Source organism: Pituophis catenifer, unplaced genomic scaffold (genome assembly GCF_029215685.1).
Source record: "Pituophis catenifer annectens isolate HBS135680 unplaced genomic scaffold, rPitCat1.0.hap2 SCAF_15, whole genome shotgun sequence".
NCBI classification, from domain to species: Eukaryota; Metazoa; Chordata; class Lepidosauria; order Squamata; family Colubridae; genus Pituophis; species Pituophis catenifer.
In genome coordinates this window covers 9,481,949-9,495,724 of record NW_027256895.1, presented here as the reverse complement: position 1 = coordinate 9,495,724, position 13,776 = coordinate 9,481,949, and the positions used below count along the sequence as shown (strand labels likewise).

The following is a 13,776-nucleotide window of genomic DNA, read 5'->3' as shown; positions in this document are numbered from 1 at the left end:
AGGTCTACATTTTTTATGACTTACACTGTAAGAATATTAGCAAAGGAAAATAAAAGATTGGACTTTTCAATTTTTCTTCCTATCCTCTCTTCCATGGGAAAGATAGTTTACCATGGATCTTAGGGAAATGAAGCATCGGAAAAGATGCCTGGAGGGCAGTTGGAGATCCTCCCAGTCGGAATCTGACAAAACACAGTTAAGAATCCATATTAGGTCTTACCTTGTGGCGATGGAAGCGGCAAAACATCATTATTTCACTGCTCTCATTCCATCTGCAGAAAAACACCCAGCAGCCTTGTTTAGAGTGACCCGCTCTCTTTTCATTCATGGAGCGAGGGAGGACCCCTTGCAGGGCAGAGCTGAGGATTTTGTACAGTTTCTCCAAGATAAAATCGCTCAGATCCGGACTAGGTTGGACTCTGACTGGGCAGAGTCTATCGAGGAGACAAGGGCTTGTCTTGAAGGTAACATCTGGGTTGGGTTTGAGCCTGTTTTGGTGGATGAAGTGGACATGATTGTGGGTCGGCTCTGTGCTGCCACGTGTTTATTGGACCTTGTCCCTCATGGCTTGTTTCTGCAGCCAAAGAGGTGACTGGAGGCTGGATCCAGGCTGTTGTCAATGCTTCTTTAAAGGAAGGGGTCTTCCCCGCTGCACTTAAAGAGGTGGTGGTTCAACCCCTTCTTAAGAAGCCTTCCCTGGATCCAGACTCCCTTAACAACTATCGTCAAGTCTCCAACCTTCGCTTTATAGCGAAGGTTGTCGAGTCCGTGGTGGCACAGCAACTCCCTCAATTCCTGGAGGAAACGGGCTACCTTGACCCATACCAATCAGGTTTCAGGCACGGTCACAGCATGGAAACGGCATTGGTCGCCCTGGTGAATGATCTCTGGTGGGCCCAGGATGGGGGCTGTTCCTCCATCCTGGTCCTACTTGACCTCTCAGTGGCTTTTGATACCATCGACCATAGTATCCTTCTGCAGTGACTCAGGGGGCTGGGGATAGGAGGTACTATTTTGTGGTGGTTCGTTTCAAGGTGCTGGTGCTCACCTATAAAGCCCTACATGGCTTAGGCCCAGGGTACTTACAGGACCATCTTCTGCCATCCTCCCATCGTCCTGTGCGTTCTCACAGAGCGGGCCACCTCAGGGTGCCCTCAGTCAGACAATGTTGGCTGGCAGCCCCCAGGGGGAGAGCATTCTCTGTGGGAGTGCCAACCCTCTGGAATGGTTTGCCCACCGGGCTTAGGACAGCCCCCAACCTCCTCTTCTTCCACAGCGAACTGAAGACGTGGCTTTTTCATCAAATAGACTGACCCGTTGAGGGTGGTTTTTACGTTGTAATAATTTTAATTAATTTTAATTGGATTTTAATTTATATTTAATTCATATTGTTGAATTTTTATCTTGTAAGCCACCCTGAGTCCTTCGGGAGAAGGGCGACATATAAATTGTAAAAAAATAAAATAAATAAATAAATAAATATGAAAATTGACCTTTGTTGTATTTACTTCTTCAGTAACTGAAGGCACAACTAATTCAGGAACTGGAGGAGAGATTACAGCTACAAAATTTTTAATTAAACATTTAACAGGGGCCTGGAGTAGAGATATAAAATTGGGTATCATTTTCATATTGATGATATCTCATCCCAAACTGATAAATCACCTCACACATATAGATATTAATATGACAGGAGAAATCACCAAGTCTTTTTTTTTTTAATTTGATTTATATGCCGCCCTTCTCCGGAGACTCAGGGCGGCTTACAATGCGTTAAGCAATAGCCTTCATACTTTTATATATTTATACAAAGTCAGCTTATTGCCCCCACAAACTGGGTCCTTACCTACCTTAGAAAGAATGGAAGGCTGAGTCAACCTTGAGCCTGGGGAGATTTGAACTAGCAGTAATTGCAGGCAGCTGAATGATAATAACAGGCTATTAGTCTGCTGCGCCACCAGGCTCTTCTCAGACTCCTCAAATCTTGAGGGTCTTGGTGGCCAGGATCTCTCCTTGCCTATCAACACCAACTAAAGCCACCTCAGAGGAAGGAGAACCAGCACAGTACCACTCAACCAGAACTCCCGGAGCTGGCCCAGACTGATCCTACGACTGATGTTGTTGAATGCTTTTGGGTGGTCAAGAAGAGCTGGGATGGATGCACCACCTCCATCTCACTCCTACCAGAGGTCATCTATGAGTACAATCAATGCCATTTCAGTCCTAAGCCTTGAGACAAACAGAATGGAGCCTAGATAATCCAATCCATCCAAGGTCATTTGCAGTTGTCATGCAACCACTCTTGCCGTTTTCATCTCTAAACATAGAAGATTGGAAACTGGATTAAAATTGTCCTGTTTGGTTGGGTTGAGTGTCTCTTTAAGAGCTGTTAGGACCACTCCTTTTTCAAAGAAAAGTTAACTACTACCATACCCTATCCCATATTCCTTTCCACACAACTTTAATAATCTAGGAGAGGAATGGATCTAATAACAAGTTGCCAAACTAGCATGTTAGATGGTCTTGTCCATCTCCTCAGGTCATCGATGAGTGCAATCAATGCCATCTCAGTCCCAAGTCTTGGGACAGAAAGAATGGGTTCTAGATAATCTGCTTCATCCAAGGTCATTTGCAGTTGTCATGCAACCACTGTTTCCATATTCATCTCTAAACATAGAAGACTGGGTGAAAATTGTTGAGCTTGGTTGGATTAAGGAGGGGGCATAATACTGTCTCTTTAAGAGCAGTTTTGACCACTCCTGGTTTCAAGGATGAATTAATTATTATGAGATCCAATTCTGCATTCCTTTCGACACAGCTTTAATAAGCCAGGATGGTAATGGATTTAATAAATAAATCAAACTAGCAGCAGAGTGGGCCTTGTCCACTTTCTCAAGCTTCCTGGTCTCAAACTCTTTCCAGGTCATCTTGTAAGACCCCACGCCTGACAGATCCTGCTTTAAAGTTGGAGTCCAACATAGAGCTAATTTGAGTGGCATTGTCCAGCAGAAGTACTATGACCCTTTAGGTATTACTCCTTCGAAGTAGGTACTGAGTCACCTGAAACATATATTTCTTAGACTTAGACATTGTTGAAGCTATTGGGGAATCTGATGAGGAAATATCTCTGAAAAAATGACCCAACAGGTCATGATTGTATTTTATATTCTTAATTAAGATAGTTAAATTAAATATTTCATCTTTCTTTCTGTGTCCAAGTCAGAGGTGGATTTCAGATATTGTTACCATTGATTCGCTACGGCCGCATGCACCTTCCACATATGCTCCTGGCCTTCTACGCAGGCACTTTGTTCTTGCACACATCTTCTGCGCATGCACCCAGCCTCGAAAACACAGCTAAATAGGATAGCATAGTGCCGGGACAGGTGTGTGGGCTACCTGTGATTTCTGCTACCAGTTTGGGTGAACCGGTCCGAACCGGCTGAATACCACCTCTGATCCAACTGTATAGATTTTTTTAAAAATCTATTCGTTAACGTTATTTTTGCCATGAGGAGCACTTTCCCTCCAACGATTAGGGTAGCTCTGACCCTGTTGGTTTTGAAGGGTCATTGGTGCTCAATAGAGTTTGGTTGTTTCCTTGCAGACATTTCATTTATTGGTACATGTTGGCTTTTACTAAACTCTGAACATCTGGTTCTGTCCATCGGTGTGCAGTCCTATAACTTTATAAAAATATAGACACACCTCGCCCCCATCCCTCTGGGAAGAGATCCTACATATGTCATCAGGGTCATCTACAGATTGCTAAATCAGGATCCTGCTAGGACTCATGATGTTATCTAGATTGGGTAATGAAACATGTGCCAGAAAACAGCAAAATGCAGAGAGCACCAAGGATCCCTCATTTCCACCCAGAGCTAGACATATTCTCCTTTTTTGGTACCCTATTCTCTGTAAGCACCTGTCCCTGTATCCTATATTCTGAATTAAAAGAGTTAAATCCAATACATCATCTTTCTTTCTGTGTCCATGTATGTATATTGTAAAAAAATCAGGTGATTTTTTTAAATTATTTTTTATTTCAGAAAGAGGGGAAACACTTTTTCAAATTGACAAATAACAAGTAGGTAGGTTTTGTAAGGCCAGCTAGGGGAAAATATTTCAATCGATAATTAACTCTTCCTGGAATTGGTCCAAATTACTATCATGTGTTTATTTGCTCAAAGCTCCAGAGATTTTCTAGAAAGCAGTGAAAAGTAGAAAGCAAGTTTGAAAGAGGTTATAAACTAATCCTGGTTCAATGGAGAGCTTCGGGGGGGTGGAGGGGTGGGAAGAGTCGAATAGGACTATTGAGTTCAATTTCTTCAGCATCTGTTCTTTCTTTGATCAGACCAATTTCAAATCTCAGTTGAAGAAATTTCAGTCGTTATTCAAGCACGTGTCTGTATCTCCATCAAAATGAAAAATTTAGATTGATGCTTTGGTCTCTGGACGTGTGTTGGGAAGATCCAGGATGCTAGGTCAGATCCATTGGTGTGGCTTGATATTTTGGAGACCTCTTTGGGAAGATGTTTTGGCTGCTCATGTGTTATTCATTCTGATGTTCCTAGTGATGAAAGTGGATGCACGCAAGTGCCCAGAAGTTGATCCTATTCCAATTCCACATGAATGGTACCAACCAGGTGATCTTATCATTGGAGGGATGACTTCACAGAACCTCTATGCCTTCAGCGAACATTTGTTTGATGAACATCCATCTCAGGAGCTCTATGGACTTTCAGAGTAAACAAAATCCACTCTTTTCTTCACGTAATGATTCCTTGGTTATTTCTTTTTCTCACTTATTCATATCTCTATGAAAAAAGGTCCTTAAAGAAAGCAGATCAAGTAAATGCTTCAGTTTCTGAGAGTTTCTGACTGTAGGTTAAAAAGGACTCTTCTTTCCCATCAATTTTATTTCAAATAAAATGTTATGTAGACTAAATATGATGGCTAAATTGCAAATCCCTAAGAAAGGGGATTTAGTAAGATGAAGAAATACTTTAAAATATATGGTCCCCTTATTATGAAATAAAAGAATAGAATTATTTTTTTCCAGGAAGGGAAATATATCCATAAGAAGGACCATTACCATCTAATTTAGATAAGTTTATTTGAAATATAAAATTAAAAATTTACCTAGGATGCAGTTTATAACTGAAAAGATTATAACTGAGTAAATTTAGAAAACAAATCTGCATAAAACACGGTTCTCAAAAAATTCTCATCTGAATTTTGACAGTATAACAGTGCTTGAAGCAATGAAAATAGGCAGATTTTTTTCTACTCCACCTGATTAGAAATAATTAATAATACTTAATCTAATTCATCATTGCCTTCAATATTTGAGGAGTAATTTCCCAGGTGTAACGTAAATCATGATAAAATTTCCCGTTATAAATAATAGATAATTGGTTGACCCATTAACCCATTTCTTTCATGAATTTTCTGAACAGTTTTCACTCCAAATGAAATGTGAAAGCTGTTCTTCCACTAAAATATCATAATATTTGGAAGGGGAAGAAGGGGTGAGATTATGGATTGTTACAGAATATCATGACACTTAAGAAATGATGGATGAAAATTCATACAATAAAAAAAAACTTTTTTGTGAAAGAGTGAAAATGAATCAAAAATGGGACAAGCATCTAATTTCAGTCTGACATTATTTGAAATATAGACATACAAATATATTTAGAGAGTTCAAGGCAGAGTTAGCCCATGATAAAGTGAGCAGCCAATAAATGTGATAAATTTAAATGTATGTATGTATGTATGTATGTATGTATGTATGTATGTATGTATGTATATACCTCTCAATACTGTTCACAAAAGACTTTCTTTATTTGCAGTGTGATCACAAAATTCTACCAGCATGTCCTTTCCTTGGCCTTTGCTGTCAAGGAGATCAATGAGAACCCACAAATCTTGCCCAATGCTACTCTTGGATTCCACATCTATGACAGCTACAACAATCCTAAAATAACCTATCGGACCACTTTGGACTTACTTTTCAAATCAGATAGATTTCTCCCCAACTACAAATGTGGACTTCAGAAAATTCTCCTGGCCATTATTGGTGGACTTGGATCAGATACTTCATCCCATATGGCAGAAATTCTAGAGCTCTACAAAATCCCCCAGGTGGGTCCAGGGGTCAGGGGGTTTATCTTGTTTCTGTTAACCGATTTAAAGAATTAATCAATTGATTAAATGTACCCAAGAGCATCCTTAAGTCTTCTTTCTCATAAATCCCATCTAAGATTTAACAAGTTATTGTTAAATCACTTAAAACCATTTAAAAACCATTAAGAAAATCATTTAAATATTAGCCAGCAGTGTGCAGCAGCTGCCCAAAAAAGCCAACACAGTTCTAGGTTGCATAACAGAGGGATAGAATTAAGATCATGTTAAAAGTGTTAATACCACTTTATGATGTTCAGTTTTGGTCACCATGATGTAAAAAAGATGTGGAGACTCTAGAAAGAGTGCAGAGAAGAGCAACAAAGATGATTTGGGGACTGGAGGCTAAAACATATGAAGAACGGTTGCAGGAACTGGGTATGTCTAGTTTAATGAAAAGAAGGACTAGGGAAGACATGATAGCAGTCTTCCAATATCTCAGGGGTTGTCACAAAGAAGAGGGAGTCAAGCTATTCTCCAAAGCACCTGAGGGTAGGACAAGAAGCAGTGGGTGGAATCTAATCAAGGAGAGAAGCATCCTGGAACTAAGAAGAAATTTCCTGATTTAATTGTTAGAACAATTAATCAGTGGAACATGTTGCCTCCAGAATTTGTGAATGCTTCAACACTGGAAGGTTTTAAGAAGATGTTGGATAACCATTTATCCAACATCTTGATATCTACACCATGAAGATATCTACACCATGAAGTGGTGTAGTGTTTCCTGCCTAAGCAGGGAGTTGGACTACAAGACCTCCAAGGTCCCTTCTAGGTTATTTTATTCTATTCTAAAAAGATTTCTTGGTGCAGAATGCAACAACTCATCATGGCCAACTCGCAGGAGGACAAATCACCACAGGACAATTCAAGAATTCAATTTAACCATTTTCAATAATTTAAAAAATATTTTAATTTTTGTCCTTCACATTTCATTTTGTCCCTCCTTTTTCATCCTTTCTTTAATAAGAATCTTTTCCTGAGAGGAGTTAGCTGTGGTGAGTTGGCCTAGACCCTTCTTGGTGAATGCCGATGATATTTTAACACATTTCTTGAAAAAAACATCGATGCCCAGGAATTTAACCATATTCTCAAAATTTGAGAAATTGTGGATCAGGTCTCAGTTCTAATCTGTGAAACCAATTTCTGAAGAGATCCATAAAAATGCATGACCAAAACAAAAACCATGTACCACATCTTGATGTTTTCTTTTAGCTCACATATGGATCATTTCCCCTGGAGGAAATTGATAGCTGTCAATCATCTTCACTTTACTTTATGGCCCCAAATGAGGTTCCTCAATATGTAGGGATTATCCAATTGTTTCAGCGTTTTGGATGGAAATGGATTGGGCTCTTTGCTGCAGACACCGAAAGTGGAGAACATTTTTTGCAGAAATTGGAGCCCTTGTTTTTCCAGCAGGGAATCTGCTTAGCTTTCATACAAAGATTTCCAAAATTATTGCGTTTGGATGACTTGGGTAAATTTAACGATATCATGTTTCATTTTTATACACATTTCACAGACGTTAAAACAAATACATGCATCATCTATGGAGAATCTTTGACCTTAGCCTGGCTGACAGCTCTCAAATCTTTATGGGAAGCTGCAAATCAGGGAAATGCATCATTAAGCAAGGTGTGGATCACCACTAGCCAAATCGATTTCATGCTACCAGGATCTCAGAGGGAATGGAATCTCCAGTTTTATGATGGGGCAATTGCCTTCCAAATCCATTCCAGTGAAAATCTGGAATTTGAGGAATTTCTTCAGTCCATAAAGCCACATTCAATCCATGGAGATGGATTTCGAAGCCATTTTTGGGAGCAAGCATTCGACTGTTTCTTTCCTAATTCGGGATTGTCATCCTTGGGAAGTCAAGAATGCACTCGGGAGGAAGGCCTGGGAAACCTTCCTGAATCTCTGTTTCAATTGCAGGTGACAGGTCACAGCTACAGTATCTACAATGGGGTTTATGCTGTGGCTCATTCCTTGCATAGCATGCTATCCAAGGGATCCAATTTAAGAAAAAAAATGGCAGCTGAAATGGCTAAATCTCCAGAACTACAACCTTTTAAGGTAACATATCCCAGCAAATATTTTTTTTCATTTCAATAAAAACGTATTTCAAAATAATTTAGCTCACAAAATGAGCTAAGCTTTAATTCCAGGCACAATCTATTGTTCAAATAGCTATGATAAAAATACTTATTGAACTTGTCTGATCCAATTAGATTTCACTTAACATTCTTCTCAAGGAATTCTTATCTATCTATCTATCTATCTATCTATCTATCTATCTATCTATCTATATTTTCTTACTTTTTCATAGGTTTTATGTGTGTGATTGGGGTAGATTGTAAGGCTGACACTGAAATATAATTTTATGTCATTTTATTCTATTTTACATATTTATGTATTAAATTGTATTGTATCTTATCCTATAATTATTGTATTTTACCCCACTCTTATTTTAAATTGTTTGTATAAGATTTTAGTGGTGATATGTGTTTTAACCTTGTGGTTTGATATGGCATATAAACTAATCAATAAATCTATCTATCTATCTATCTATCTATCTATCTATCTATCTATCTATCATCTATCTATCTATCTATAATTTTATTTATAGATTTTTTTTTCTTTAACATCCAGAGGTGCTTGTTGGACAAAGTATTGTCTGGGTTAATATATTTTACACACAGTAGTAATAATAGTAATATTGTTTAGATATATATAATCATAATTTCTCAACTTCTCACATTTTTGTATATATATATTAGTTATAATGTATTCTATTCTATATCAATATACATAATACTATTATCCCAATTTCTAACTTCTACCTCTGTTTTCTAACTCTTAATAAAATAACTACCCAATTCGGAAGTATTCTATGTCTATCCATCATCTCTTGCCCTTTTTAAAATTTCAACTCTTATTGACTTTTTGGTAAATCTTTCATGTTTCTCCCTTGGGATCTTGTAGCTCCTTACATCAGATTTATTTAATCTTAGTATTTTCATCTGCCACGTGACCTATCTCTTGTTGTTGGATCTCTAGAGTCATCTTCTGTGGGTCTTTCATCATTTTTAAGATAACTTTCTCTTTTTTCTCTTCTATATTTTGAACTCTTGGAGGGTAAACTGTTTGTTCCATTTTGGCTGCTGATGTATTCTGTTTTCTGTCTCAAGGAATTCTGCATATGTTATTCACTGATAATACTTTGTAGGTTGACTTCTTGATCTGTTGAGGAAAACTGGGATTATGAAATTCTTTGCCATCTATAGTCTTTGTTTTGAACTGGCATTTTGTCCAATGAAACTGAATAACGATTTTGGGATCCAAAACATGGAACTTCTAATGTGTTGATTTCTCTTGTCATTGGGAATTCAATGTCATTGCTTTCTCTTTCTCGTTCAAGTAGCTCCACCCTTTTCTTCAAGACATTTCTTTCAACAACTCTGCAGGAGAAGGAGTGTCTTTTAATGAGAAGAGGGAAGCTGCAGGAGGATTTGACCTCATCAACGTGATCGTTTTTCCAAACAAGTCTATCCGGAGTGTAAAAGTTGGAAAGCTAGATCCTGATGCATCTCATGGAAATGAATTGATCATTAATGAAAAGTTGATAGAATGGCACAAAGGTTTTAATCGGGTATGGAACTGCACAAATGTAGAGTATATTTTTTTTTTACAACTTCTTTAAATAACGGAGCAGATTTCAGTTAAAATGTCTCCAACTGATCTCTGCTGGTCATGATTCTCTTTATAGGATGACTAGTTGACTGTATTTTCAGCTGATGAAGGAGCTGAATAGGTTGGCAATTCTCTGTGCAAACTTTTTCATGTTATGAGCAGGTTCTTCCAGTTTCTCTGTGCAATGAACACTGTCGCCCTGGATCTTGGAAGAGAAAATCTGAAGAGAAAAGCTTCTGCTGCTATGATTGTGTTCCATGTCGACCAGGGAAGATTTCAAGCAAGATAGGTCAGTTATGAAACTGCAACAATTTGAGAACATTGGGCAGTAAAGGAATTGTTTCATCAAATGTTACAAGAAATTTATTTCTTATTAAAATTGATGTTTTCTAACATGATTATTTTTTGGGAGGTCCTACAGATGTTATATGTAGACCAAGACTGTATCGTAGCCCAACAATACTATATATGATGGTCTGTCAACTTGCAAGCTTTCAAGTTGCCATGAGCAGGAGGGAGGGAGAACTGAAGTGAAATCCATACATTCTTCTGACCGCAATCAGAAGGAGGGCATTAGGTTTCACAGCCAGCCAAAGTGGTTAATTGGAGAATGTGATTTATGACATGGCCAGAGAGGAGGGGAGAGACAGGGTCATAGGGGAACGTAAATCTATGTGGGATCAGTCCTGACTACATCCCAGTATTGCCGGAATGGTGCTCCTAATAAATGACTATATTTCCTTTGAAGTTTGGATCATGGCTCATGAATTAATTAGGGCATCTTTCGGAAACTTGACATGGTCATCCAAAGCATTAGACAACAATCTAATGAATATCAAGGGGGAGAAAATTGAAAATTCTCTACTGAATTGTTCTAAAATTGAACGGAAAAGTTCCATATCCAACGTGACAAAACACACCTGAGTAAATAATTGATTTTTGATATAGTTGGTAAATATTTTGGAATAACCCTTGGAATATAGCTACATAGGAAAAAGATCATGAAATGTATTATCAGTCTTCAAACATTACATAAAATATTTATTAAAAAGTGGTAAGTAGGAAATAGGTGAATTTTCTTTTGTTCCTTTATCCAGATACAGAAGATTGTTTCAAATGTCCTGAAGATCAGTATCCAAGCAAGGATCAAGATCGATGCCTTAACAAAACAATGAGTTTCCTGTCCTTTGAAGAACCTTTAGGGATCAGTCTGGGCTCAGCTGCTGTTTTCTTCTCCCTCATGACAACCAGTGTGCTCGGAATTTTCCTTAAGCGTAGAGATACCCCCATCATCAAGGCCAACAATCGGGACCTCACTTACACACTACTCATTGCCCTTCTGCTCTGCTTTCTCTCTTCCTTGTTATTCCTTAGTCAACCAGGGAAAATAATCTGCCTTCTCCGTCAACCAGCATTCGGCACCATCTTCTCAGCTGCTGTTTCTTGTTTGTTAGCTAAAACTATTACCGTAGTTGTCGCTTTCATGGCTACTAAGCCAGATTCTTCAATGAGAAAATGGGTGGGGAAAAGATTGGCTCTTTTCATTGTCCTTTCTTGTTCTGTTCTTCAAGCAGGTCTTTGCATTCTGTGGCTGGCAACATCTCCTCCATTCCCTGAGTTAGACATGAATTCCCTTACAGAAACCATGATTTTGCAATGCAATGAAGGCTCCATCTTCATGTTCTATTGTGTCCTGGGCTATCTGGGCTTCTTGGCTATTGCCAGCTTCATTGTGGCTTTCCTTGCCCGTAATTTACCTGACACCTTTAATGAAGCCAAATTCATCACTTTTAGCATGTTGGTCTTCTGCAGTGTGTGGATCTCCTTTGTTCCAACCTATCTGAGCATCAAAGGAAAAGCCATGGTGGCTGTGGAGATCTTCTCCATTTTGTCCTCCAGTGCTGGGTTATTGGGATGCATCTTCTTCCCAAAATGTTTCATCATTGTGTTCAGGCCAGAGCTTAATAGCAGACACCAACTAATCAAACGAAATAATTAAATTAGGTCTACATTTTTATCACTTACAGGAGAAGTAAATTAGCAAAGGAAAATAAAAGATTGGACTTTTCAATTTTCCTTCCTATCCTCCATTCCATATCAACATTTCTATTTTGTGGCTGTGATCTCTCCTCCATTATCTAAATTAGTTGTGCCCCCAGTTACTGAAGAAGAGAATACAACAAAGGTCAATTTTCTACAATGCAACTGAGGTCAATTTTCATTTTTTACCATTTCTTGTTGGTAAGGGCCAGCATATAGGCCTTGTGGTCCTGAGCAGCTTCATGATTGATTTTGTTGCCTCTAAATTATCTGTCAGCTTCTGATAATCCACGTTCTTTTAGCATGTTCATCTTTTGCAGGATGTGGGTCAACTTTCCGTCAACATATCTGAGCACAAAAGGAAAATTCATGGTAGCTGTGGAGATCTTTTCCAACTGGACCTCCAGCGATGCTTTACTTGCATGTATCTTTTTCTGTTAAATGTTCCTAATTGTGCTGAGACCTAAGATAAACAACAGGGAGCAACTAATAAAAGTAATAATTAAATATTTTTATTTATTTATAAAATTTATTGCCTCAGCATTTATTTATTCATAATAACTCTAATGATATATTTTTCTCAGTGTATTGCCAAGTTCTTACATTATACAATATGTAAGCACTAATTGTGTACTCAGTTCAGATTGTCTTATAAAGAATGAAGAAAGAAAGAAAGAAAGAAAGAAAGAAAGAAAGAAAGAAAGAAAGAAAGACAGACAGACATAAAAATTCTGAAACATGTTTTTCTATGTCTGAAACATAAACCTTTTTTGCTATGCTGTTCTATTTCCATTCTATAAAATCAGATTTTAATGCAAATTTAATAAACAGAAATACAATATTATTTTTTTTCTTTTTTTTATTATTCAAGGATCTTCTTTTTGGATCCTCTTTTAATGTCTAGTAAAAGGACAAAGTCTAGACATAGATTTTGAGTTGGTGACTCTCCCTTGGTTTAAAATAAGTTAACAAGGTGTAATTTATTTTTATTGTTTGCTTAACTTATTGGATTAAAAAAATAGAAGCACTTAGAAAGTTAGCATCATAAAAAAAATGTATGAATGTGGTACTTCATTTGGTAGAGTATGAAAGCACTGCAGCCAAGAGTTTGAAACTCGTGGTAGTTAAGGGAAGAGTAGTGGAGTTTAATGAAAACAAGTGATTTGATAGATCATCTCATTTTTATATTTATTTATTCATTCATTCTGAAACATTTAAACAATTTTTAAAAGAGTTGAAATAATAAAAACATCTGCAAAATAAATAATTACAAATAGCAGCCCTGATGATTAATCAACTACTAGTAAAGCCAAGGAATGCATCCCTTAACACATTCTTAGTCCCAGGATACATATTCATATTTTTAAAGCTTTGCAAAAAACCAACATGGATCCAATTTAATATCTGAGTGTATACTATGGTATATATACTCAGTATATTATGGAGTATATCTGTCAGGCGTGCGTCCATTCAAAACTCAAGAAAGGAAAATCCCAACTCCATTTTTGTAGAGAAAGGTACTTTTACTGAATTTGAACTGATAGCAACGAAAGAAAAGCAAGATCTAAAGCAAAAGGTGCGAAAGTTACATATTGAAAGTATCCCCAAATCCCTCCCCCAAAGACCCAGGGTAAATATCCAATCTCCATCCCGATTGGTGTCATGTGGGCAGCATCTCCAGGTGTTTTCATCCATCTGGTATTCCAAGATAGTTGACCTTGACTGGGCATAAACAAGTCCAGAGTAGAACATAGGAGCAGTCCTCCCTATTTCTTCACACAGGGCAATCTCTCTCCAGCTCACATCCCCCACCCAAAAGCCAATCTCCCCCCCCCCACCATCACTATGGCAGCAGAT

General features: G+C 37.9%; 1 protein-coding gene across 1 annotated transcript; it reads left to right on the top strand.

Moving 5' to 3' along the window:
- Positions 1-112: 112 nt before the first annotated feature.
- On the top strand, positions 113-11,878 carry LOC139324328 (vomeronasal type-2 receptor 26-like). The gene is made up of 8 exons (XM_070954049.1): positions 113-158; positions 581-967; positions 4,575-4,746; positions 5,856-6,147; positions 7,399-8,262; positions 9,611-9,838; positions 10,042-10,168; positions 10,977-11,878. Exons 1-8 carry the CDS (start codon positions 113-115, stop codon positions 11,876-11,878), a joined length of 3,018 nt encoding a protein of 1,005 aa, XP_070810150.1.
- The last annotated feature ends 1,898 nt before the right edge of the window (positions 11,879-13,776 follow it).

Bases quoted from the DNA above. Each gene is read 5' to 3' on its own strand.
- LOC139324328 (XM_070954049.1), top strand. From the start codon at position 113: ATGGATCTTAGGGAAATGAAGCATCGGAAAAGATGCCTGGAGGGCA. The intron at 4,747-5,855 runs GTAAACAAAATC...CTTTATTTGCAG, and splicing joins GAGCTCTATGGACTTTCAGA to TGTGATCACAAAATTCTACC. The intron at 10,169-10,976 runs GTCAGTTATGAA...TCCTTTATCCAG, and splicing joins GAAGATTTCAAGCAAGATAG to ATACAGAAGATTGTTTCAAA.